The 25,285-nt window shown below is 46.2% G+C and overlaps 1 protein-coding gene across 4 annotated transcripts in view; it reads right to left on the minus strand.

The window, feature by feature from the left end:
• Nucleotides 1-8,512, minus strand: part of OGDHL (oxoglutarate dehydrogenase L) — a 29,931-nt gene extending 21,419 nt beyond the window's left edge. For 2 of the 4 annotated variants that reach the window (XM_049854643.1, XM_049854640.1), the window contains exons 1-4: nucleotides 8,317-8,481; nucleotides 6,238-6,300; nucleotides 4,748-4,952; nucleotides 2,857-3,027 (exon numbers count right to left, since the gene is read on the minus strand). In XM_049854643.1, the coding sequence (XP_049710600.1) occupies nucleotides 2,857-3,027; nucleotides 4,748-4,952; nucleotides 6,238-6,263 (402 nt within the window). In that variant the 5' untranslated portion in view covers nucleotides 6,264-6,300; nucleotides 8,317-8,481. Of the gene's footprint in view, nucleotides 1-2,856; nucleotides 3,028-4,747; nucleotides 4,953-6,237; nucleotides 6,301-8,316 lie in introns of all 4 variants that reach the window. The other 2 variants (XM_049854641.1, XM_049854642.1) reach the window with 2 other exon arrangements.
• Between the last annotated feature and the right edge of the window lie 16,773 nt (nucleotides 8,513-25,285).

Below are 25,285 nucleotides of genomic sequence, written 5' to 3' on the forward strand. Positions count from 1 at the left end.
AGAAGGTACAACAGAATTACAGTATCACCAATTTTGCAATTTTTAATGAATTAATGGAGTCCTGATGGTGCAAATAGCCAACTCATTCAGCTGCTAACCAAAAGGCTGGAGATTCAAATCCACCCAAAGGCACCTTGGAAGAAAGGCCTGGCAATCTACTTCTGAAATTTTAGCCACTGAAACCCTATGGAGCACAGTTATACTCTGACACACATGGGGTTGCCATGAGTTAGAATCAATGCAATGGCAACTGGTTTTTAATGAATTGATGGAGCTACCATGCCCACTAGGAGAAGAAGCACCCATCACCACCTATGAAGCAGTTTTGAAAAAAGAAATCAAATCGGGATCTGATGCAGCCTCTAAATCTACCAATTTACAGAAATGACATGGAACAAAGGAACAGGCTAAGTGGCACCATGAGGGTGCAATTAGCAAAATCAGACTCAGGGAAACCACAGCACAAACAGCCTGGTTTCTGCATCAGGCAAGCAAGGGACACAAAAAGCTAAACTGATGGAGAGGAGCCTACAGAGTGGAGACCAGCCAACCACAAGCTGTGTGTTTATCTGAGTCCTAATTCAAAGAAACAATAAAAATAAACCATAAGACCAGCTGGCACCAGCGGCATGATCACTGATATGTCTGAGTCCATTCTTGTGTCTTTTGAGTGCCTTCCAACCTAGGGGAATACCAACCAGATGTCTGATGACAGTGCCATCATGTTATTTTTCTTTAAAGAGCCCTTATCTCCAGAATATTTCCCACTGAAATATTCAATGAATGACATTATATGACATCTGGAATTTGTTTCAAAATAATCTAGCCATCTGTGAAAGGGGGTAATAGAGGAAACAAGATTAGCCATGGATTGATGGGTGTCAGGGTTCACCATTCTCCTACCTTTTAATGCTTGAAAATGTCCATAACAATATGTTAGGTTCTTCCAGCACAGTGTGCAGCTGAGTAAAAGCAGGCTCTGCCTCCCACATCCCTGGGAGGAGCAGCAGCCGATGCGGGAAGCTCCGCCTTGTCACCACCACAGGCTGCAGCAGGTGGCTACGTTTTTCTTCCACCTTTGGCAGAAGTTTACCAAGCAAATGCAGAGACTACTGCACTGGGAGGCTGCTAGTGCTCGGTCATGGCTAGGTCAAGGAAGAGGAGCGGAGGAGCTGGGAACCGTGCTGAGAAGAGAAGGCTCCCAAGCAGCATCTGAATGTTAACCACCTGCTGTCAAGAAGATGCTGACTCATGACGACCCCATGGGTGTCAGAGTAGAACTGCGCTCCATAGAGTTTCCAATGGCTGTTTTTTCAGAAGTAGATCTCTAGGTGGACTGGAACCACCAACCTTTTGGCTAGCAGCTCAGTGCATTAGCCATTTCCACACCCAGAGACTGCACTCAAAGGTTACTCTGTATTTAATGTAGTTGTGAGTTGCTGCCAAGTCGGCTCCGCTCCTGGTGCAGCCAACGAAAGGCTGGTCTGCACTACCCGCACAATCACTGGTACGTCTGAGTCCATTTTCGTGTCGTTTGAGTGCCTCCCAACCTAGGGGACTCATCCCCCAGCACTGTATCGGACATATTCTGTCATGTTTCATGAGGTTATCACTGGCTAATCTCCAGAAGTAGATCGCCAGGCCTTTCTTCCTAGTCTATCTTAGTCCGGAACCTCCGCTGAAACCTATCCATCATGGGTGACCCTGCTGCTATTAGAAAAACTGGTGGCATAGCTCCCAGGGTCACAGCAACATGCAAGCCACCATGGTAGGACAAACAGACAGACGGGTGGTGCGTATTTAACACGCAGTTTTAGATTTCTTATTCTTCCTTTTCAAAGTCAACGGTTAGATCACTTTCTGCTTCTTTCATCCAGCCATGAAAAACATGATGACAAGTAGGCAGCTGTTTGCTCACACGAGACCCCCGATACATTAAGCACTCAGCCAGTGAGGGGCCAGCCCTGCTCTGTGGCTCCTCCGTCCAGACCGGCTTCAACCCTGGTGGTGCCCAGAGCACGCAGTGCTGGCCCACACACAAAGCCCGCCTCTCCCAGGCAAGGATCCTTGCCATCCCATTTCTGATGCTGCCCCTCAGCCCGGCCCAGCCCAGTCCTGCAGCGGCTTGCTCGTTCCCCCGTGGAGTCTCTGCCAAGAACCCCGGGATCCCCCGCCCTTCCCTCCACATGGCAGGTTTCCCTGATGAAACACCTTCTGCCCCGATTCCCAGAAAGATCCAACGATTACACTTATTGTGGAGTGAACACCCAGAGCAGCCCTCCAATTAGTCCTGTTTGGTCAAGACCAAGAATTCAGACATCATCAGGAATCTTTCAGAGAGCAGGGGCCCAGCTGGGGACCCACCATGGGAGAGCTCAAGTCTTCAGATGAGAGCAGTAGGCTGTGAGGCAGCTGTTTACTGAACTACTTGTTCATCTCACAAGCACTAATTAAGCCACTGCTGTATATCAGTCCCTGTCCTCTTGGAAGGCACAGTCCAGAGGAGAGAACAGACATTAACCAGGGTCCGTCTACTCAGCTTTCGTTCAACCTGCATTGACGGAAACTGACACCAAGTCCTCTCTAGACACTTGGACAGACAGATGCGGGAGATCAAGGTGCCCCACCCTATAGATCAGCCATTCCACTAGAGGGACCACAAACAAATCAGCGCACACAGAAGTACCAGCGAGCAGCGCGTGCTGTGGTCAGTAACGTGACAGAGTGGCCAGGGGAACAGGTACCACTTGACAGAGAACTCAGAGGCTCTCTGAGCAGATGACACTGGAGCTGAGCGAGAGCCCTCCCCATCAGCCTCAGCCCTGCCTCCCCGCTCTGCACCCTCAGTTCCCCTACCTGGTAGGCCCGGATCAGCGACTGCACTGCCAGGTGGTCCTCCACCAGCTTGCTGGTCTTGGTCCCGCCTGAAAGTGCCGACCTGCTCTTGGGGATGACCAAAGGTGGCTGTGGCTGCACCAGGCCACTAGACGCCTCCTCACTGGCTTTCCGGAAGAAGCTGTCCCAGGACTGGGCAGGGGCAGAAGCAAGAACACAGCCAGGTCAGGACCTGGGAGGAGTGGGGTGGCCCAGGCTGAGCCCTGGGAGGTACCGGGTGCTCCTTCGCCTCCACAGCTCTCCAGACCCTCCCAATACCCTGCTGAGAGGACCCCTCACAACCAGCCTAGGCCCCCCTACAGAGTCCAGTTCTCCCAGGACCCAGCTTGGGAGGAGTGGTCTATAGCTGTGATCCAGGGTGTTCAGAGTAAGGGGCTTCTTGTCGTGGGAGAAACATGCCCTCACATCACCGGCTGGGGAAGCCTTTGCAGGTGGCAACTTGGCAGGCAGGCCCTCCACACTTCCAATGCATCTATCCTGTGGGCCAGCAATTCCGCTGCTGGGATTTACTCTATAGACGTGCTTGTACATGTGCCTAGATGGACATATACGAACATTCCCTCCAGGACAGTTGATAAACACAGAAATGTAAAAACACCTAAATGGTGGTCATCCCTAGGAAGCTGGTTAAATCAATGGTTCTGCATTTAGAATCTGGAAGGGTATGCGGCCTTAAAGAAATAAGGTGCATTTATTACGGCTGATAAGGAAGATCACCAGGATATGTTATTCAGTGAACCAAGCAGAAGAGGACAGGGCTTTCCTACTAGGTGTGTAGAGGCAAAGCAAGCACACATATTCGCAAGCAGAACCCATGGCGGTACCCCCCACACACATTCTCATGCGGTCCTGGGGGCACAGTAAGTTGGCCCAGCCTCAAGTGAGAGTGATGTGGAATACCCATCAAAATTAAAGACACAAATAATCTTTGACCCAACCACTACACTTGGGGGATTCATCCCACAGACAGCTGCACACAGACAAGATGATACAGCTATAAGCGTATTTGTTGCAACACTGCTCAGAGCCTCCAGGACTTGAAACAAAGCACACATCCATCAACGGGGACTGGTTAAATGAATCACGACACAGACGTGTAATGGAATACAATGCAGTGGGAGGAAGAACAGTAGGCCTCTTTATGTCAGATGTGGGGAAGGATCATGGAGACAGCTCGCTAAGTGATGAAAGCAAGAAGCAAACAGTGTGTGACGTGCCACTTTTGTGTAGGGAGGCCCAGAGTTACATTTGTAATCCAGTTGCATAAAGGAGTTCTCTGAAAGGGCACAGAAGAAACTAAGACTAGGTTGGGAGGATGGGAACTGAGCAGGCAGGGGACGGACTGGGAGGGTGGCTTGTGGCTGTGTAACTTTTCATGCTCTTTGGTGTTGGCTCATGCGATGTGTTACTTTTCTGGGGGGCAGGGGGAGTGAAGCAGAGGGAGAGAAGCTTCACTTCCCATGTTTCACCCTGCCACCTGACTTTTTTTTAGCCACCAGCGGGTGTTTGTCTTATGAGATCAGTATGTACATAAACCGTTGTACCCCTGCACACTTGCAAGGGGTCATGTGGAGATGGCAGGTCAGGAAAAAAGCACGAACGCACTCAGGCCAGGGCAAGATCAGGCTTCACAGGCACGACCACCACCATAGCCGGTACAGCAGGAGCAAACCAACAGGCTCTTCCCACCCAATGTAAGGACAAGGCTCCTTTGCAAACAGGGGTAGCTGAGGGCCTGGGAAGCAGAGAACCGCCCCCATCCCACAGCAGGCAAGATGCTTTTCCCCACCCCCCTACAGCCAGACCCATGGATTTCCCTCCCAGGCAGTGGGCAGGGCGGGCAGGGGCCAACCTTATGGACACTCTGGGGGTTTTCCAGCCAGGCGAAGTACATCTCCTCCATGTAACTGGAGCCGCCTCCACCTCTGCTGCTGGAGAAGGTGGCCTGGGGCCCAGAGGACCTGCGTTGCCAGCTGACCACCTGGACATCATGTGGGCCCAGGAGCCTTGTGGCCTGTGCACCAAGCCGGGACACCAGTAGCCGGAGTGGACTCATCCTGGACACAGCACCGAGGGGTAGCACATACCACAGAAATTAACATTGCGGAGCCCAGGGCAGAAGGGGACCCTGACAGCTGACATTCCTCAGTCCTACTAGGGGTGGCCTGGGCTAGGAGGCACAAGACAGACGTGAATAGGACACTCAGCCCTCCAGAGTTCACTGGCTCGTGGGACTTGCCAGCTCAATTAACTCCAATCCCAGCTCCACACCTGCCTTACACAGCCATCTTGGGCAAGTCACTGCCTAGCTGTCAATGGAACTGTCACGCCCCCTCCCAGGGCCACTGCAGAACTAAGTGAGGCAGCTTATTAAGTGCCCAGCACATGGGGGCAGCAGTAAATATATGCTGCCTTGGCTCTAAGTTTCCGCTGTTACAAGCACACGGCACTGCTATGTCTACAGTCACTGTGACCAAAAGTGACCAGTGGCTCCCTCTCACTGCAGCACTGGTCCAGAGAGCTCCCACCCTCCCAGGAGGCTGATGGCCCAGGCCTTAACGGCCCCACTCCACAGAGGCAGAACCGTGGCTCTGAGAGGTGAAGGGCTTCTGAAGGTGAGTGGTAGAGGAAAGACCCCTCCCTTGGCTGACACGCAGGCCCAAGGTCACTGTGGACAGCTAACAGCCAGGGAAGCAAGGACTGGCTGGAAGGCCACTGAAGCTGGTGAAGAATGAGGGCCTGGGGCTCATCTCATCCCCCCTCATTCATTACCTGCCCTTTCCCAGGAAAAATGTCACAGCAAACAGGAGCTCTAAGGACCACCCCCCCAATCCTGGAGAGCCTCCAAGGCTCCTGCCCCAGGCAGTCTGAGGTTGATCCAGCACCGAGGCCCCTGCTGCCTCTGATCCCCACACTTCATCCTACACAGGACACAGATAAAGCCCAACCTCTGCCTCCACTCCACCCCACCCCATGACCATGGGCTCTGAAAGGGCAGGCTCCTCCTGCTCCAGCCCACAGAGGAGCTTCCCCGGAACACCTAGGCCTGAGAGGGGTGCAAGGCCAGAGCCACCCACGGGGACCCCATGGGCAGAAGGTCCCTGCTCTCCCTTGCACAGCCCAGTCCCAAAAAGCATGCATCCTGGGGCACAACTGGCTCCTGGGTCCTGCACCTGGGCTAGGTGTGCTCAGCCAACAGGGCCCCCTCCCCCATCGGCTCACCTGTCAACAACAGCCTGGCCAGCTGGTCCTTCACTAGGGGTCAGGCCCCAAGGCAGGGTAGGGCAGGGCCCTGCCAGCCACCTCTTCCCTCCCTCCCTCTCTTTCTCCATCTGAACTCACCTGAGGCAGAAGGGAGGTGGTCTCATCAACCAAGAGATGGGGAGCTACTGTTCAGCAGAAGGTCTGAACAGGAAGAATTAAAAAACAAAAATATACTTCACTGCTGGGAGGGAGGAGTCGGGCTCAGCTGGAGCCTGAGCCCCAAGCACCCCTCAAGTTTCCCTCCCATGTGCCCAGCCTACCCAGCCAGCACCTTTCGAAGCACTGCGGGGCTTGGGCTTGGGATGGGGTTAGACTGCCAGGGTTCCAACCACAGTTCTGCCTCCTACTGCCCCACTCAGCGGGCCACCACACCCAGAACTACTGGCCTGGGGCATCAGAATCTACACCACAGCCCCGTTCTCCAGCAGCCCAGAAGCAGAGAGCTATTCATCATGGGAATAAGAACAAGAGCAAACAGTTATCAAGCAGTGATTCTGAGGCCCACATTGCGCTCATTTAATCCTCTCAGCAATCCCATTAGGTGGGTACTTGTATCAGCCCTGCCTTATGAACAGGGAAACTGAGGCACAGAGAGGCTAAGCTTCTGCCCCAGCTCCCAGGCAGTGAGTGATGGATCTCAGGGTGGTTCCAGAGCCCGTGCCCTCCTTGCTGCAGGGTCCAGACATAAATTTGTGTTCACTACAACACACTTCCCGCCAGCTGCAGCCACAGCCACTCCCTTTGCCACCCCTCGCCCTGTGCCCCTCCGCCCCTCCCCCCCAGGGGAATGGACAGCTCAGGCCAGGGCAAGGACAAATCCTGGCTGTGTCCAGCCTGGCCTAGTACAGGCACATTGCATCTTACAAACACTGGACCACGTGGGGCGGCCGCTAGACACCGCTGTGGCCTTCACCCAGCCTGGCAGGAGGGCGGGCAGCCAGCCACCCACCCCCATCCCTGCAGAGGCCTGAAGACCCAGGCACCCTGGAGTGCTGGAGACAAAGCAGACCTCTGTACCTTGAGCTAGAGGTACAGTCAGCCCTGCTAGGCCCTGCCCACATAGGTGAAGGCAGCAGGGAAGGGCTCAGGAGCCCCCCACCACCAGACCAGTCCCAGAAGACTAACACAAAGTCGCTCTCTAGGGACAAGGTCATGCACTGACTCCAGAACCACAACCGCAGAAAGTCGCTGGCCCATAAGCCACCACCCCCCCCCCCCCGCCCGCCAGGGCCCTGTCTGAGCTGCTCTGTAACGCTCCCATTTTACAGATCTGTCAACAGAGGTCTGGAAGCCGGGCGGCAGGACAGCCTGGAATCCCGCTGGGGGTCTCCCCTGGCCTCCTGTTTTGAGAGCTGGATGGGCTCTACTCAGGAGCAAACCTCAAGTCTAGTTCACTGAACCAAAGAGAACGTAGAGGGCAGGGCAGAAGGACGTGTGCTTACAGCAGAGACACACAGCAGAGAAGGAGGCCCTGAGCCAAAACCCAGAGGTGGGAAAAGTACAAAGGTGGACCAAGCCAGTTCCAAGGCGCCACAGGACCGGTGGGAGGGGCCGCAAGGGCGAGCCTGGAGCCCGCGGTGCAGGGGCGTCGGAGTGGGGGCCGCGAGGTCGGGGTAATGCCTGGAGGGGCCTGCTGGAGCCTAGGGGTTTCCCCACCCCCCACCCCCGCCTCCTGAGAGTGGAGGAAGCAGTCCTACGCTGGCTGTGACCTCGGGCCAGCCCCAGCCTCTCTGGGCCTGTTCCCTCACTTGTGAGCGGAGAATGTGGTTAAAACTGGCTATAAGGGCCTGCCCCCACGAGGTCCTAAGACGTCTTCGAGGCTGCCTCCGTGTCCCCCCCGAGGACCACACGGCGGCAGGACCCTCCGCATCCCAGGCGCTGCTCTCCGCAGCCCCCAGCCATTGAGAGGACGATGAGCAGCAAACCCTCCCCAAGCCACGACAGCTGCGTGGACGGTCGTAGTCTTCAGGCCAGAGGACACTTCGCTGATGCCTGAAATCCCACCGTTAGCTCGTCACTCCTTTATGCCAAACGCTACACTCGCCAGCTCAGACGCGCGCGAAGGGCTGGGGGTCCTTGGGGAGGCCACGGCCAGCCAAGGGCGGAGCCAAGGTCACCCTCCCTCCCCCTCCCCTGCTGCGCGGCCCGGCTCGGCACCTGCGGGCAGCAGCGCCACAGGACTGGAGCGGAGGGGCCGGGCCCCCAAACTGCAGGAGGAGAGAGGAGGCGCAGAGGCCTGGAGGCGAGGGGCCGCCGCGCTCACCCGGCCGGGCGGGAACCGGCGCGGCCGCGCGCTCCGGAGCTGCTAGGCTGGAGGCTGCGCCGAGGGTGCGCGGCGCGCCGTCACCTTTACCTGGGTCACGTGACGCAGCCGCCTCCGCCGCCGCCCGCGAGCGCGCCCCGGAGTCCCCGCGCGTCACGGCGTCACAATCCCCGCCCCCGCTCGGCGCTGTCCTCGGTGCTGAGGGCCCGGGCCTGAGCCCTCCTGGGCCGGAGGGGTGGAGGAGTGAAGACGTTGGAGACCCCCGGCGGGGCCGAGCCCGGTGCCGGCTGGGCCACCTTGGCACACTGCTGAGCATCTGAAGCCCAGCATCCACGTCAAAAGACTAGGGAGAATCTAACAGGAAAATAAGAGGCCGTTTTTATGTAGGAAGGACGGTTTCCGTTTTATCATCTGTAAAATGGTAAACCCGTTGCCGAGGTGATGGAAAAACCGCACTGATTAAAGATAGGGTTGCATAGCCCATTATTGTAATGCTGTCAATAAATAAGTTGTATACCTGTTTTTAAAAAAAAAAAGTGAGAGAGACAGAGACAGAGAAGCTGCCGAGGCTGCTTATGTACAACCAAAAACCTCACAGGATTTGGTTCTTTGGTTTGGAGGTCTAAGGTCATGGTTTCATTGAACATCCCAGTGGGTTGGCCAAATAACATGTTTAGTGCTCCGTTTGACCTCCTAGGCCTTTAGGTAGTGCCTGCAAGGTGCCATCCAAAGCACGATTGGTTTCTATTTGCCTGGAGCAACCGAGGAAGGAGTCAGGAATAGAGGAGGATGTGAAATGTGTGGCTAATTGCCTCCATGAACAACTTCCTCCTTTGCCAGGAGACCAGAAGAATTGAGTAGTGCCCCGCTATCGTTACTGAGGAAACCCTGGTGGCGTGGTGATGAAGAGCTACGAGGGCAGTGGGTTTGTTACTATTACTGCACATTTTGATCAAAGATGCCATAGAAGAATCCTGATCAAAAGGAGGGAGGGGGGAGCAAGGGAATTCAGAACGGAATTTTACGTTCTCATGGACTCTAGATTTTCTGGAGCCGGGGGGCTGGATGAACTCCTGAAACAATTGCCCTGAGATAATCTTTAAAACTTAAACCAAAAATATCCCCTGAAGTCTTCTTAAAACTGGACAATAGTTTAGCTTAACTAGTAAAAACAAATGTCTGCTTTGAGCACTATGCTCTTTTAAGGACTATCTATATGGGATCAAAGTGACAACAGCAACTCAAAAGATTGGATAGGAGCCTTAGGGAACAGTGAGTTTATGTTAATGAGGAAGGAACAACTCAGAAAAGGAGGATGAGAGTGGTTGCACAACTCCAAGAATGTAATCAATGTCACTGAATTGTACAGGTAGAAATGGTTGAATTGGTATATGTTTTGCTGTGTATATTTCAACAATTACAAAAGGAAAAAGAAAATCTGTTGCCATCGAGAATGAGGATGCTATTAAAATTTCCTCTGCCTCGGACCGTTTTGAAGAAAAAATGAGATAGTGCCTATAAAGTGTTTAGCACAAAGCCTGAAACCCTGAAAATGTTTAATAAACAGCCCTTACTATTGCTGATGCTATTTTTATATAAAAAAATTTTTTATAGTCACTAATGAATACAGTCATAATTTCTCAGTTGCCATCTTACTTCAACACAATTGATTATTCCCTTCTCCTCAATACCCTTTCTCCACCTGGCTTCTGTGACAATACCCCCTCCTGTTTGCCTCCTGCCTCACTGGTCTCCCCTCTCAGATTCCTCTGCTTGTTCTTCTTCATCTCCCAACCTCCTAATATCCAATGCCCTGGGTCTCGGTCCTTGATCCTCTCAGATTCTCTCTTACACTCATTTTCTTGGTAAGCTCATCTAGTCTCATGGCTTAAACACCAGAAATCCAGAGCCTTGATTCCAATCACTTCCCTGATATCTTCCCTGGTGTACTAGTTACTATTGTTGCATAACAAAATCCTACTAACTTAGTGGCTTAAAACAAGACACATTATCTTGTAACTCCTTTGGGTCAGGACTCTGGGCATGGCTTATCTGGGTCCTTTGCAACACTGCAATCAAGGTGTCGACCAGGGCTGGGCTCTCATTTGGAGACTCAACTGGTGATGGACCCACTTCCAAGCCCTCTCAGGTAATTGGTAGAATTCAAGAGCCCAGCCTCTTGCTACCTGTCAGCTAGAGACCACCCTCGGCTCCTAGAGGATGTCCTCAGCTCCTTGTCATACGACCTCCTAACATGACCACTTATTTCTTCAAAGCCAGGAGGAGAGATGGTCTCTAGAGACAGTCAGCTAGCAAGACAGACTCTTTTATAAGATAACATGGCATGTGCCATCCTCACAATCCTTGCTATGTTTGAGCCCATTGTTGCAGTCACTGTGTCAATCCATCTCATTGAGGGTCTTCCACTTTTTCTCTGACCCTCTACTTTCCCAAACATGATGTCCTTCTCCAGGGACTGGTCACTCCTAATAACATGTCTGAAGTACATGAGACGAAGTCTTGCCGTCCTTGCTTCAAAGGAACATACTGGCTGTACTTCTCCCAAGACAGATTTGTTTGCTTTCCTGGCAGTCCATAGTATATTCAATATTCTCCACCACCACCATAATTCAAAGGCATATATATATATAAACAAAGCCAAACCCATTGCCATTGAGTCTATTCCAACTCATAGCAACAGTATAGGACAGAGAAGAACTGTCTCAAAGCATTTCCAAGGAGCAACTGTTAGATTTGAACTATCAACCTTTTGAGCAGCTGGTAGATTTGAACTGTCAGCCTTTTGGTTACCAGCTAGAGCTCTTAACCACTGTGCCATCAGGGCTCCATGCTTATGTTAAATATATATATATGTGTACAAGTATACATAAAGGAAGAAGCCCAAGCCGCTCTGAAGGCATTGGCAAAAAATCAAGGCCCCAGGAATTGACTGAATATCAATTCAGATGTTTCAACAAACATATGCAACACTGGAAGTACTCACTCGTCTATGCCAAGAAATATGGAAGACAGCTTCCTGGCGAAATGACTGGAAGAGATCCATATTTATGCCTATTCCCAAGAAAGGTGATCCAGCTGAATGCTGAAATTATAGAACAATATCATTAATATCACACGCAAGCAAAATTTTGCTGAAGATCATTCAAAAATGGCTGCAGCAGTATATTGACAGGGAACTGCCAGAAATTCAGGCCGGTTTCAGAAAAGGTTGTGGAACCAAGGATATCGTTACTGATGTCAGATGGATCCTGGCTGAAAGCAGAGAATACCAGAAGGATGTTTACCTGTGTTTTATTGACTATGCAAAAGCATTTCACTGTGTGGATCATAACAAATTACAGATAACATTGCAGAACACTTAATTGTGCTCATGAGGAACCTTTACATAGATCAAGAGGCAGTTGTTCGGGCAGAGCAAGGGGATACTGATTGGTTTAAAGTCAGGAAAGGTGTGCGTCAGGGTTGTATTCTTTCACCATACCTATTTAATCTGTATGCTGAGCAAATAATCGGAGGAGCTGGACTATATGGAGAAGAATGGAGCATCAGGATTGGAGAAAGACTCATTAACAGCCTGCATTATGCAGATGACACAACCTTGCTTGCTGAAAATGAAAAGGACTTGAAACACTATTGAAGATCAAAGACCACAGCCTTCAGTATGGATTGCACCTCAACACAAAGAAAACAAAAATCCTCACAACTGGACCAGTGAGCAACATCATGATAAACAGAGAAAAGATTGATGTTGTCAAGGATTTCATTTTACTTGGATCCACAATCAACAGCCATGGAAGCAGCAGGCAAGAAATCAAACGATGCATTGGACCGGGCAAATCTGCTGCAAAGGACCTCTTCCAAGTGTTGAAGAGCAAAGATGTCACCCTGAAGACTAAGGTGCTCCTGACCCAAGCATGGTATTTTCAATCGCATCCTATGCATGTGAAAGCTGGACAATGAATAAGGAAGACTGAAGAAGAGTTGACGCCTTTGAATTGTGGTGTTGGCAAAGAATATTGAATATACCATGGACTGCCAAGAGAATCACTGTGTCAGTCCACCTTGTTGAGGGTCTTCCTCTTTTCCACTGACCCTGTACTTTGCCAAGCATGATGTCCTTCTCCAGGGACTGATCCCTCCTGAAAACATGTCCAAATTATGTAAGACGTAGTCTTGCCATCCTTCCTTCTAAGGAGCATTCTGGTTGTACTTCTTCTAAGACAGATTTGTTCGTTCTTTTGGCTTGGGTCAGGCGCACCTTAGTCTTCAGGGTGACATCTTTGCTCTTCAACACTTGGAAGAGGTCCTTTGCAGCAGATTTGCCCGATCCAATGCATCATTTGATTTCTTGCCTGCTGCTTCCATGGCTGTTGATTGTGGATCCAAGTAAAATGAAATCCTTGACAACATCAATCTTTTCTCTGTTTATCATGATGTTGCTCACTGGTCCAGTTGTGAGGATTTTTGTTTTCTTTGTGTTGAGGTGCAATCCATACTGAAGGCTGTGGTCTTTGATCTTCAATAGTGTTTCAAGTCCTTTTCATTTTCAGCAAGCAAGGTTGTGTCATCTGCATAATGCAGGTTGTTAATAAGTCTTCCTCCAATCCTGATGCTCCATTCTTCTCCATATAGTCCAGCTCCTCCGATTATTTGCTCAGCATACAGATTAAATAGGTATGGTGAAAGAATACAACCCTGATGCACACCTTTCCTGACTTTAAACCAATCAGTATCCCCTTGCTCTGCCCGAACAACTGCCTCTTGATCTATGTAAAGGTTCCTCATGAGCACAATTAAGTGTTCTGGAATTCCCATTCTTCACAGTGTTATTCATAGTTTGTTATGATCCACAAAGTCAAATGCCTTTGCATAATAAAACACAGGTAAACATCCTTCTGGTATTCTCTGCTTTCAGCCAGGATCCATCTGACATCAGCAATGATATCCCTGGTTCCACGTCCTCTTCTGAAACCGGCCTGAATTTCTGGCAGTTCCCTGTCAATATACTGCTGCAGCCGTTTTTGAATGATCTTCAGCAGAATTTTGCTTGCGTGTGATATTAATGATATTGTTCTATAACTTCCACATTTGGTTGGATCACCTTTCTTGGGAATAGGCATAAATATGGATCTCTTCCAGTCATTTCGCCAGGAAGCTGTCTTCCATATTTCTTGGCATAGACGAGTGAGCACCTCCAGCGCTGCATCTGTTTGTTGAAACATCTCAATTGATATTCCATCAAATCCTGGAGCCTTTTTTTTTTCACCAATGCCTTCAGAGCAGCTTGGACTTCTTCCTTCAGTACCATCGCTTCGTGATCATATGCCACCTCTTGAAGTGGTTGAATATCGACTCATGCTTTTTGGTGTAATGACTCTGTATTCCTTCCATCTTCTTTTGATGCTTCCTGCATCATTTAATATTTTCCCATGGAATCCTTCACTATTGCAACTCGAGGCTTGAATTTTTTCTTCAGTTCTTTCAGCTTGAGAAACGCCAAGCGTGTTCTTCCCTTTTGGTTTTCCATCTCCAACTCTTTGCACATGTCATTATAATACTTTATTTTGTCTTCTCGAGAGGCCTTTGAAATGTTCTGTTCAGTTCTTTTACTTCATCAATTCTTCCTTTTGCTTTAGCTGCTTGATGCTCAAGAGCAAGTTTCAGAGTCTCCTCTGACATCCACCTTGGTTTTTTCTTTCTTCCTGTCTTTTCAGTGACCTCTTGCTTTCTTCATGGATGATGTCCTTGATGTCATTCCACAACTCGCCTGGTCTTCAGTCACTAGTGTTCAATGCGTCAAATCTATTCTTCAGATTGTCTCTAAATTCAGGTGGGATATGCTCAAAGTCATATTTTGGCTATTGTGGACTTGCTCTGATTTTCTTCAGTTTCAGCTTAAACTTGCATATGAGCAATTGATGGTCTGTTCCACAGTCGGCCCCTGGCCTTGTTCTGACTGATGATATTGAGCTTTTCCATCTTCTCTTTCCACAGATGTAGTCAATTTGATTTCTGTGTGTTCCATCTGGCGAGGTCCATTTGTATAGTCGCCATTTGTTTTGGTGAAAGAAGGTATTTGCAATGAAGAAGTCATTGGTCTTGCAAAATTCTATCATTTGATCTCTGGCATTTTTTCTATCACCAAGGCCATATTTTCCAACTACTGATCCTTCTTCTTTGTTTCCAACTTCGCATTCCAATCGCCAGTAATTATCAATGCATCTTGATTGCATGTTCGATCAATTTCAGACTGCAGCAGCTGATAAAAATCTTCTATTTCTTCATCTTTGGCCCTGGTGGTTGGTGGGTAAATTTGAATAATAGTCGTGTGAACTGGTCTTCCTTGTAGGAGTATGGATATTATCCTATCACTGGCAGCGTTGTACTTCAGGATAGATCTTGAAATGTTCTTTTTGAAGATGAATGCAACACCATTCCTTTTCGAGTTGTCATTCCCAGCATAGTAGACTATATGATTGTCTGATTCAAAATGGCCAATACCAGTCCATTTCAGCTCACTGATGCCTAGGATATTGATATTTATGCTTTCCATTTCATTTTTGACGATTTCCAATTTTCCTAGATTCATACTTCATACATTCCAGGTTCCGAGTATTAATGGATGTTTGCAGCTGTTCTCATTTTGAGTCGTGCCACATCAGCAAATGAAGGTCCTGAAAGCTTTACTCCATCCACGTCATTAAGGTCGACTCTACTTCGAGGAGACAGCTCTTCCCCAGTCATCTTCTGAGTGCCTTCCAACCTGGGGGGCTCATCTTCCAGCACTATATCAGACAATGTTCCGCTGCTATTCATAAGGTTTTCACTGGCTAATGCTTTTCAGAAGTAGACTGCTGGGTCCTTCTTCCTAGTCTGTCTTAGTCTGGAAGCTCAGCTGAAACCTGTCCTCCGTGGGTGACCTTGCTGGTATCTGAATACCAGTGGCATAGATTCCAGCATCACAGCAACACACAAGCCCCCACAGTGTGACAAACTGACAGACATGTGGGGGTACGGGTGTATATATATATATATGTGTGTGTGTGTGTGTGTGTGTGTGTGTGTATGTGTACATACAGATATGTGTGTATGTATATATGTGTATATAAATTTGTTGTTGTTAGTTGATGTCAAGTTGATTCCATCTCATGTGTGCAGAGTAGAACTGTGCTCCAAATGATTTTTAAGGCTGTGAGTTTTCAGAAGAAGATTTCCAGATCTGTCTCCCAAGGTGCCTCTGGATGGGCTTGAACCACCAATTTTTCAGCTCGTAGTTGAGTGCTTAACTGCTTGTGCTACCTATATATCCTATAGTTATGCACAGAGAGATTTACTTCAAGTGATTGGCTCATGTGATTGTAGAGGGCTGACAAGTCCAAGATCTGTAGGTCAGGCAGCAGGCTAAAGACTTCTGTAGGCTTGCATCCCAAGATCTGTAGGTCAGGAGATGCAAAGAGTGCAGAGTGAAGAGAGAGGGCAAGTTATACCAAAATATCCATTTATAACCTGGAGGCAGAACACATCCTAAGGAAACTCACTTTTCAACTGATTGATTGATTACATTAGCTTACATTGTAGAAAGTGATTACATTATGTTACATTGTATCATGGAACAGTACCTGGACTAGTATTTGGCCAAACCACTGGGAACCATAGCCTAGCCAAGCTGACACCAAAAATTAACCAATAAACCAGTTATAAGTGGTAGGAGCCATGATAATTCACAGGTTTCTTATTTTTATGACCAAAGAGGGTGCCAGTAGAACATCTCAGTGAGCAGGGAAACAGGAGGAGACACAGGTTGTGGGGAAACACAAAGGTTACAAGTGGGAGCCAGCAATGAACCACTTAAGAAAGATGAAGAGTTTCACACAGAGCAGGAAAAATGCCCAGCAAATCAAAAGGCTCTGAGATTCTGAATATATAAATAGACAATGGCTAGACCATATATGAAAATAGAACTCTGACTCATAACCTCTACAGCAGCCACCCAGGAAGCCAGACCACAGCCTCTGCAACAATCAGCCCCAAATGATTAGCACTTGGTCAGTAACTGCTAACTTCCCTAATTTTTGCCCCTACTTCCACTTGGGGGAAACCGTGGTGGCATAGTGTTTGAGAGTTCGGCTGCTAACCAAAAAGGTTGACAGTTCGAATCCTCCAGATACTCTTTGGAAACCCTATGGGGCAGCTCTACTGTGTCTTATTGGGTCACTATGAGTTGGAATCCATTCAATGGCAATGGGTTTGGTTTGGTTTGGTTTGGTTTGGTTTGGTTTGGTTCCAACTCAGGACCAACCAGAGAAAGCCAAGTACTCTCCCCAAACCAATCACAAGGATGCTCTGCTTCTAGTTATCCCACCTCCAAGTGACCACACCAACAGCCCCCAATCAGGGCATACCTGCTTCTTCCCTTTTCCACTATAAAGCTTTCCCTCTCCCCTGCCTGCTTTTGAGACTCTGCCAAGATCAGATGAGGGTGACTGACCCCCTTGCCAGCTCTGAATAAGTAGCTTCTGCATGTTCTCATCTGAGTGATTTTTGTTTATTTCCCATTTACTCACAAGTGGTCTTCAGAGTTCCTGAGAGAAGACCAGAGCCATGAAGGGAGTGGAGCTGAGTTCCTGAAGGGCATGTGCGGAAGCCAAGGGGCTTTCAGCCTAACTCATGCTCTGCTAATTAGATTGATTAGGGCAATCAAGGCTCCTGTGAGCGTAGCTGCGACTCTCAGAAACCTGAGGGGACTTGAGGTAATGGCTGTGGGCTCTGCAAAGATCTTCAGAAGAAACAACTTTTTCTGCTTTGCGAGTGTGACAGAGTGTAAACATTTTTATTTATTCTATTTGCACAGAGCTTAAATACTACAGAAGAGTGCAGAGTAAAATGGGAAAATCCCCCTTCCTTTTACCCCCACCCCGCCCTTATCCCCCTCCGGAAATAACGACTGGCCACAGTTTTGTGAACATCTTTACAGAGCTTCATGTATTTACATATGTATGTTTATAAAACTGTTGTTAACTGCTATTGAGTCAGCCCCTGACTCGTGGTGACCCCGTGCACAACAGGACTAAACACTGCCTGGTCCTGTGCCGTCTTTATGATCAGTTGGAGATCAGGCTGTTGTGACCCGTAGGGTGTTTATTGGCTGATTTTTTTAGAGTAGATTGTCAGCCCTTTCTTTCTAGACCCTCTTATTCTGAAAGCCCCACTGAAACCTGTTAAGCATCATAGCAACACACAAGCCTCCACCGACAGATGGGTAATGGCTGTGAATGAAGTCCGTTGGCTGGGAATTGAACCCAGATCTCCCGAGTGAAAGTCAAGAATTCTACGACTGAACCACCACTGGCCCCCAATTTGTACAAATACACACTTACGAAAACATAAAATGGGTAACCCGTTAAAACCTGTTGCCCTCAAGTTGATTTCAACTCATAGTGACTCTATAGGACAGAGTAGAACTGCCCCATAGGGTTTCCAAGGAGCAGCTGGTGGATTCGAACTGTCGACCTTTTTGCTAGCAGCCGAGCTCTTAACCACGGTTCCTCCAGGGCTCCAAAATGGGTCACACTAGAATTCCAAGACTTGCTTCTGTTTTTCTTTGTCTTGGAGATCTTTATTTTAGTCTCAGTCCACATGGCACTTTGTCTTAGTTATCTAGTGTTGTTATAACAGAAATACCACAAGTGAATGGCTTTAACAAAGAGAAATTTATTCTTTCACAGTCTAGGAGGCTGGAAGTCCGAATTCAGGTCACCAACTCCAGGGGAAGGCTTTCTCTCTCTCTCTCTCTGTTGGTTCTAGGGGAAGGTCCTTGTCAGCAATCTTTCCCTAGGAGTTTCTCATCTCAGGGACCTGGATCCAAAGAACACACTCCCCTCCTAGTTCTTCACTCTTTTTTTTTTTGAAAGTCAGCTAGTCTCATCATCACAAACTTAGGCATTTTAAAGCACTTCAGAAAGTGTCAGGAAGTGTAGATTTCTCACCAAATGGATATGCTTCTCCCTGACAGGAGCATTTATGAACACCCATTCACTCACACAACAAAAATTTGTATGAGAGTCCTGGGTGGCGCAAACAGTTAAGCGCTCAACTACTAGCCAAAAGGTTAGAGTTTCAAACCCACCCAGAGGCACCTCAGAAGACAGGCATGGTGATCCGCTTCTGAAAGGTCACAGCCTTGAAAACCCTACGCAGCAGTTCTACTCTGCACACATTGGGGCGCCAGGAGTCAGAATCAACTTGATAGCAACTAACAACAACAACTATGTGCCAGGCACTGTTACAGGCCTCAATGAACAAAACAGCAGATGCACATTAACTCTTTTAAGCCAGTCAGTAATCGATATCCAGCGCTACCCTGGTGACCTCGAAGTACTTGGTGCGTTATTTTCTCATATTCTTACACCACTGATAGGCTATGTAAGTAATTTTTGGCCATCTTTTGTTTTTAGTGTCTATTTTATATCTTTTTTCTATAATCCATTTCCTGATTTTTTTTCTTTTAAATTTCCAACTTCTTCTTTTTCTCTTAGCTCTTTTTTAAAATTTTTTATTGTGCTTTAAGGGAACGTTTACAAATCAAGTCAGTCTACCATACAAATATTTATATACACCTTGCTGTATACTCCTAATTGCTCTCCCCCTCATGAGACAGTCTGCTCCTTCCCTCCACTCTCTCTCCTCGTGTCCATTCCTCCAGCGTCTGACCCCCTCTGCCCTCTCATCTCCCCTCCAGATAGGAGATGCCAACATAGTCTCATGTGTCTACTTGATCCAAGAAGCTCATTCTTCACCAACATCTTTTTCTACTTCATTGTCCAGTCCAATCCCTGTCTGAAGAGTTGGCTTTGGGAATGGTTCCTGTCTTGGGCTAACAGAAGGTCTGGGGGGCATGACCACCCAGGTCCTTCTAGTCTTAGTCAGACCATTAAGTCTGGTCTTTTTACGAGAATTTGGGGTCTGCATCCCACTGCTCTCCTGCTCTCTCAGGGGTTCTCTGTTGTGTTCCCTGTCAGGGCAGTCATCGGTTGTGGCCGGGCACCATCTAGTTCTTCTGGTCTCAGGCTGATGTAGTCTCTGGTTTATGTGGTCCTTTCCACCCTTTGTGTCCTTAATGTTCTTCATTCTCCTTTGGTCCAGGTGGGTTGAGACCAATTGATGCATCTTACATGGCCACTTGCTAGTGTTTAAGACACCAGGCATGCTCTCCAAAGTGGGATGCAGAATGTTTTCTTAATAGATTTTACTACGCCAATTGACTTAAATGTCCCCTGAAACCATGGTGCACAAACCCCCGCCCCTGCTGCCCTGGCCTTCAGAACATTCAGTTTATTGAGGAAACTTCTTTGCTTTTGGTTTACTCCAGTTGCGCTGACCTGTCCTGTATTGTGTGTTGTCTTTCCCTTCACATAAAGTAGTTCTTATCTACTATCTAATTAGTGAAAACCCCTCTCCTTTCTTTCTCCCCCCTCATAATCTTCTCCTTGAGGAAACTGCTTGCCGCGGCAGCTCCTGGGAATGGTGCCTGAGAGCTCCCGGTGATTCAGGTCAGGTAACTCCTCTTCACTTCTCAACTGTCTTTTCCTCCCCCTGCCCCTCAGTTCATTTTCTAGCCTTGCCTTTGATGTTCAGGGCTCCTAGCTTGTCATAAATACACTCGTTTCACTTGTTTTTTCAGGTCTTTGTTGTTGGTTCTTCACTCTTGGTGGTAGCAGGTCCCCCTGTCTCTCTGCTCGATTCTCTCTTTTATATCAAAAGAGATTGACTGAAGGTACAACCTAATCTTGTAGATTGAGTCCTGCCTCATTAACATAACTGCCTTTAATCTTGCCTCATTAACTTCATAGAGTTAGGATTCACAACACATGGGAAAATCACATCAGATCACAAAATGGCAGACACACAATACTGGGAATCATGGCTTAGCCAAGTTGACACACATTTTGGGGGGACAATTCAATCTGTAACATACCCCCTTGTTCTTTTTAATGAGTGTATTGTATTTATTGTAGAGGTGTACAATGACAGTATTAAACTCCTCCTCCACCGAATGGGCATTTACATTCTTTTTTAATTTTTGTACAACAGCAAAAATAAAATTGCCATCTGCATGTCTTTTAGCATATGAGCAACTATTTCTATAGGATCCAAATTTTATAAGTAGTGTAACACTAGGTCAAATGATATGCATATTTTATGTTTTAAAACGAGTGTTGATGCTTCAATGGTAGGATTCTTGCCTTCCTTGTGGGAGACCTGGGTTCAATTCCCAGCCAATGCACCTGAAGCACAGTCAGAAGAGGCTTACATGTTGCTATGATGCTGAACAAGTTTCACTGGAGCTTCCAGACCAGACAGACTAGGAAGAAAGACCTGGCTGTCTACTTCCAAAAGATTAGCCAGTGAAAACCCTATGATCACAATGATCCAATCCCATTGTGCATGGGGTCACCCTAAGTCAGGGGCCACTCGAAGGCAGCTAAGAACATTTGAAAAGGACTGTTTATAGTAAGGCCGTCCCAATTTATACATCCCCATTAGCATTTGTGTTCCCATTTCCTTACATCCTTGCCAAGATTAGTTATTATCAGTGTTTTTCATTTGTGTTAATCTGATAGGTCTAAAAAAAATCTTATTTAGTGTTAATTTGCATTAAAATTGATTATAAATGAAGTTTAGAATCTTATATGAATTGCCTATTCATAGTCTTTGCCCACTTTTCTATAGAGTTGGTTATATTTTTCTTATTGATTCACATAAATCTGAATATATTCTGGATAATAAAAAATTGTATGTCATAAGTATTGAAACTGTTTCTTGCAGTCTGTTGCTTGTCTTCCAACTTTGTTTACAGGCTTTTTTTTATCTTTTTAAAAAACTTTTATTGTGTTTTAAGTGAAAGTTTATAAGTCAACTCAGACTCTCATACAAAAATTTATAAACACCTTGCTATATACTCCTAATTGCTCTCCCTCTAATGAGACAGCACACTCCTTCCCTCCACTCTCTCTTTTTGTGTCCATTCGGCCAGCTTCTGACCCCCTCTACCCTCTCATCTCCCTTTCAGACAAGAGATACCCACATAGTCTCACGTGTCTACTTGATCCAAAAAGCTAATTCTTCAACAGTATCATTGTCTATCCCACAGTCCAGTCCAACCCCTGTCTAAAGAGTTAGCATTGGGAATGGTTCCTGTCTTGGGCTGACACAAGGTCTGGGGACTACGACCTCTGGGGTCTTTCTAGTCTCAGTCAGACCATTAAGTCTGGTTTTTTTATGAGAATTTGAGGTCTGCATCCCACTGCCCTCCTGCTCCCTCAGGGGTTCTCTGTTGTGTTGCCTCTCAGGGCAGTCATCAGTTGTAGCCAGGTACCATCTAGTTTTTCTGGTCTCAGGCTGATGTAGTCTCTGCTTTATGTGGCCCTTTCTGTATCTTGGACTTATAATTACCTTGAGTCTTTGGTGATCTTCATTCTCCTTTGCTCCAGGGAGGGTGAGATCAATTGATGCATCTTACATGGCCGCTTGCTATCATTTAAGACCCCAGACGCCACTCTCCAAAGTGGGATGCAGAATGTTTTCTTTGTAGATTTTGTTATGCCAGTCAACTTAGATGTCCCCTGAAACCATGGTCCACGAACCCCTGCCTCTGCTACGCTAGCCTTCGAAGCGTTCAGTTTATTCAGGAAACTTCATTGCTTTTGGTTTAGTCCAGTTGTGCTGACCTCTCCTGTACTGTGTGTTGTCTTTCCCTTCACCCAAAACAGTTCTTATCTACTACCTAATTAGTGAATACCCCTCTCCCTCCATCCTTCCCTGCTCTCGTAACCATTAGAGAATATTTTCTTCTCTGTTTAAACTTTTTTTGGAGTTCTTATAATGTTGGTCTTATACAATATTTGTTCTTTTGCAACTAATTTCACTCAGCATAATGCCTTCCACATTCCTCCATGTTATGAAATGTTTCACAGATTCATCATTGTTCTTTATCTATGCATAATATTCCATTGCATGAATATACCATAATTTATTTATCTGTTCATCCATTGATGGGCACCTTGGTTGTGTCCATCTTTTTGCTATTGTAAGTAGTGCTGCAATGAACATGGGTGTGCATATATCTGTTGGTGTAAAGGCTCTTATTTCTCTAGGATATATTCCAAGAAGTGAGAATTGCAGGATCCTATGGAAGTTCTATTTCTAGTTTTTTAAGGAAGTGCCAAATCGATGTCCAAAGTGGTTGTACCATTTTACATTCCCACCAGCAGTATATAAGTGTTCCAGTCTCTCCATAACCTCTCCAACATTTATTATTCTGTGTTTTTTGGATTAGTGCCAGCCTTTTTGGAATGAGATGAAATCTCATTGTAGCTTTGATTTGCAATTCTCTAATGGCTAATGATCGTGAGCATTTCCTCATGTATCTGTTCGCTACCTGAATGTCTTCTTTAGTGAAGTGTCTGTTCATATCTTTTGCCCGTTTTTTAATTGGGTTATTTGTCTTTTTGTAGTTGAGTTTCTGCAGTATCATGTAGATTTTAGATTTCAGGCACTGATTGGAAATGTCACAGCGAAAAATTTTTCTTAGTCTGTAGGTAATCTTATTACTCTTTTGGTGAAGGCTTTGGACGAGCATAGGTGTTTGATTTTTAGGAGCTCCCAGATATCTAGTTTCTCTTCTGCATTGTTAATAATGTTTTATATACTGTTTATGCCATGTATTAGGGCTCCTAACATTGTCCCTATTTTTTCTTCCACAATCTTTATTGTTTTAGATTTTATATTTAGGTCTTTGATCCATTTCAAGTAGGTTTGTGTGCATGGTGTGAGGTATGGGTCTTGTTTCATTTTTTTGTAGATGGATATTCAGTTATGCCAGCACCGTTTGCTAAAAAGACTGTCTTTTCCCACTTTTAACTGACTTTGGGCCTTTGTCAAATATGTGGATGGACTTATGTCTGGATTCTCAATTCTGTTCCATTGGTCTATGTATCAGTTGTTGTACCAGTACCAGGCTGCTTGGACTACTGTGGCGGTATAATAGGTTCTAAAATCAGGTAGAGTAAGGCCTCCCATTTTGTTCTTCTTTTTCAGTAATGCTTTACTTATCCAGGGCCTCTTTCCCTTCCATATGAATTTGGTGATTTGTTTTTGCATCTCATTAAAAAATGTCATTAGAATTTGGATCGGAATTGCATTGTATCTATAGATCGCTTTTGGTAGAATAGACTTTTTTACAATATTGTCTTCATATCCATGAACAAGGTATGTTTTTCTACTTATTTAGGTCTCTTTTGGTTTCTTACAGTAGTATCTTGTAGTTCTCTTTGTATAGGTCTTTTAAGATTTATTCCTAAGTACTTTATCTTCGTGGGAAAAAAAAATGTAAATGGTATTTATTTGGTGATTTCCTCTTCAATGTTCTTTTTCTTGGTGTAGAGGAATCCAACTGATTTTTGTATGTTTATCGCCTATCCTGATACTCTGCTGAACTCTTCTTTTAGTTTCAGTAGTTTTCTTGAGGATTCTTGAGGGTTTTCTGGGTATAAGATCATGTCATCTGCAAATAGAGATACTTTTACTTCTTCCTTACCAATCTGAATGCCCTTTATTTCTTTATATAGACTAATGGCTATGGCTAGGACCTCCACCACAGTGTTGAATAAGAGTGGTGGTAAAGGACATCCTTGTCTGGTTCCCGATCTCAATGGGAATGTTTTCAGACTTCTCCATTTAGGATAATGTTGGCTGTTGGCTTTGTAAAAATGCCCTTTATTATGTTGGGTAATGTTCTTTCTATTCCTATTTTGCCGAGAGTTTTTATCATGGATGGGTGTCAAACTTTGTCAAATACTTTTTCTGCATCAACTGATAAAATCATGTGCTTCTTGTCTTTTGTTTTATTTGTATGATAAAAAAAATGGATTACATTAATTGTTTTTCTAATGTTGAACCATCCCTGCATACCTGGTATGAATCCCACTTGGTTGTGGTGAATTTTTTTTTTTTTTTTTGATATGTTGAATTCTACTGGCTAGAATTTTGTTGAGGATTTTTGCATCTAAGGTCATGAGGGATATAGGTCTGTAATTTTCTTCTTTTTTTTTTTTTTTTCTGGTTTCTTTTTTTTTACCTTGCTTTGGTATCAGGGATATGCTGGCTTCAAAGAATGAGTTTAGGAGTATTCCATCCTTTTCTATGCTCTGAAATACCTTTAGTAGTAGTGGTTTTAATTCTTATTTGAAAGTTTGGTAGAACTCTGCAGTGGAGCCATTCCAGCCAGCGCTTTTTTTGTTAAGAATTTTTTGATTACCTTTTCAATCTCTTGTTTTGTTGTTGGTCGATTTAGTTGTTCTACCTCTGTTTGTGTTAGTTTAAGGAGGTAGTGTGTTTCTAGGAACTCACCCATTTCTTCTAGGTTTTCAAACTTGTTAGAGTACAATTTTTGATAGTACTCTGTTATGATTCTTTTAATTTTAGTTGAGTCTGTTGTAATATCGCCCATCTCAATTCTTATTTGGGTTATTTGCTTCCTCTTCTGGTTTCCTTTTGTCAGTTTGGCCAGTGGTTTATCAATTTTGTTAATTTTTTCAGAGAACCAGCTTTTGGTCTTGTTAACTCAGTTGTTTTTCTGTTTTCTATTTTGTTTAGTTCTGCTTTAATTTTTATTATGTCCTTCTTCTAATTTCCTTTGTTGGTCTCTTTCTATTTGTTCAAGTTGTAGGGATAATTCTTTTATTTTGGCCCTTTCTTCTTTTTGGATGTGTGCATTTATTGATATAAATTGGCCTCTGAACACTGCTTTTGCTGTGTCCCAAAGGTTCTGATAGGAAGTGTTTT

Source organism: Elephas maximus, chromosome 16 (assembly GCF_024166365.1).
Source record: "Elephas maximus indicus isolate mEleMax1 chromosome 16, mEleMax1 primary haplotype, whole genome shotgun sequence".
Lineage (NCBI taxonomy): Eukaryota > Metazoa > Chordata > Mammalia > Proboscidea > Elephantidae > Elephas > Elephas maximus.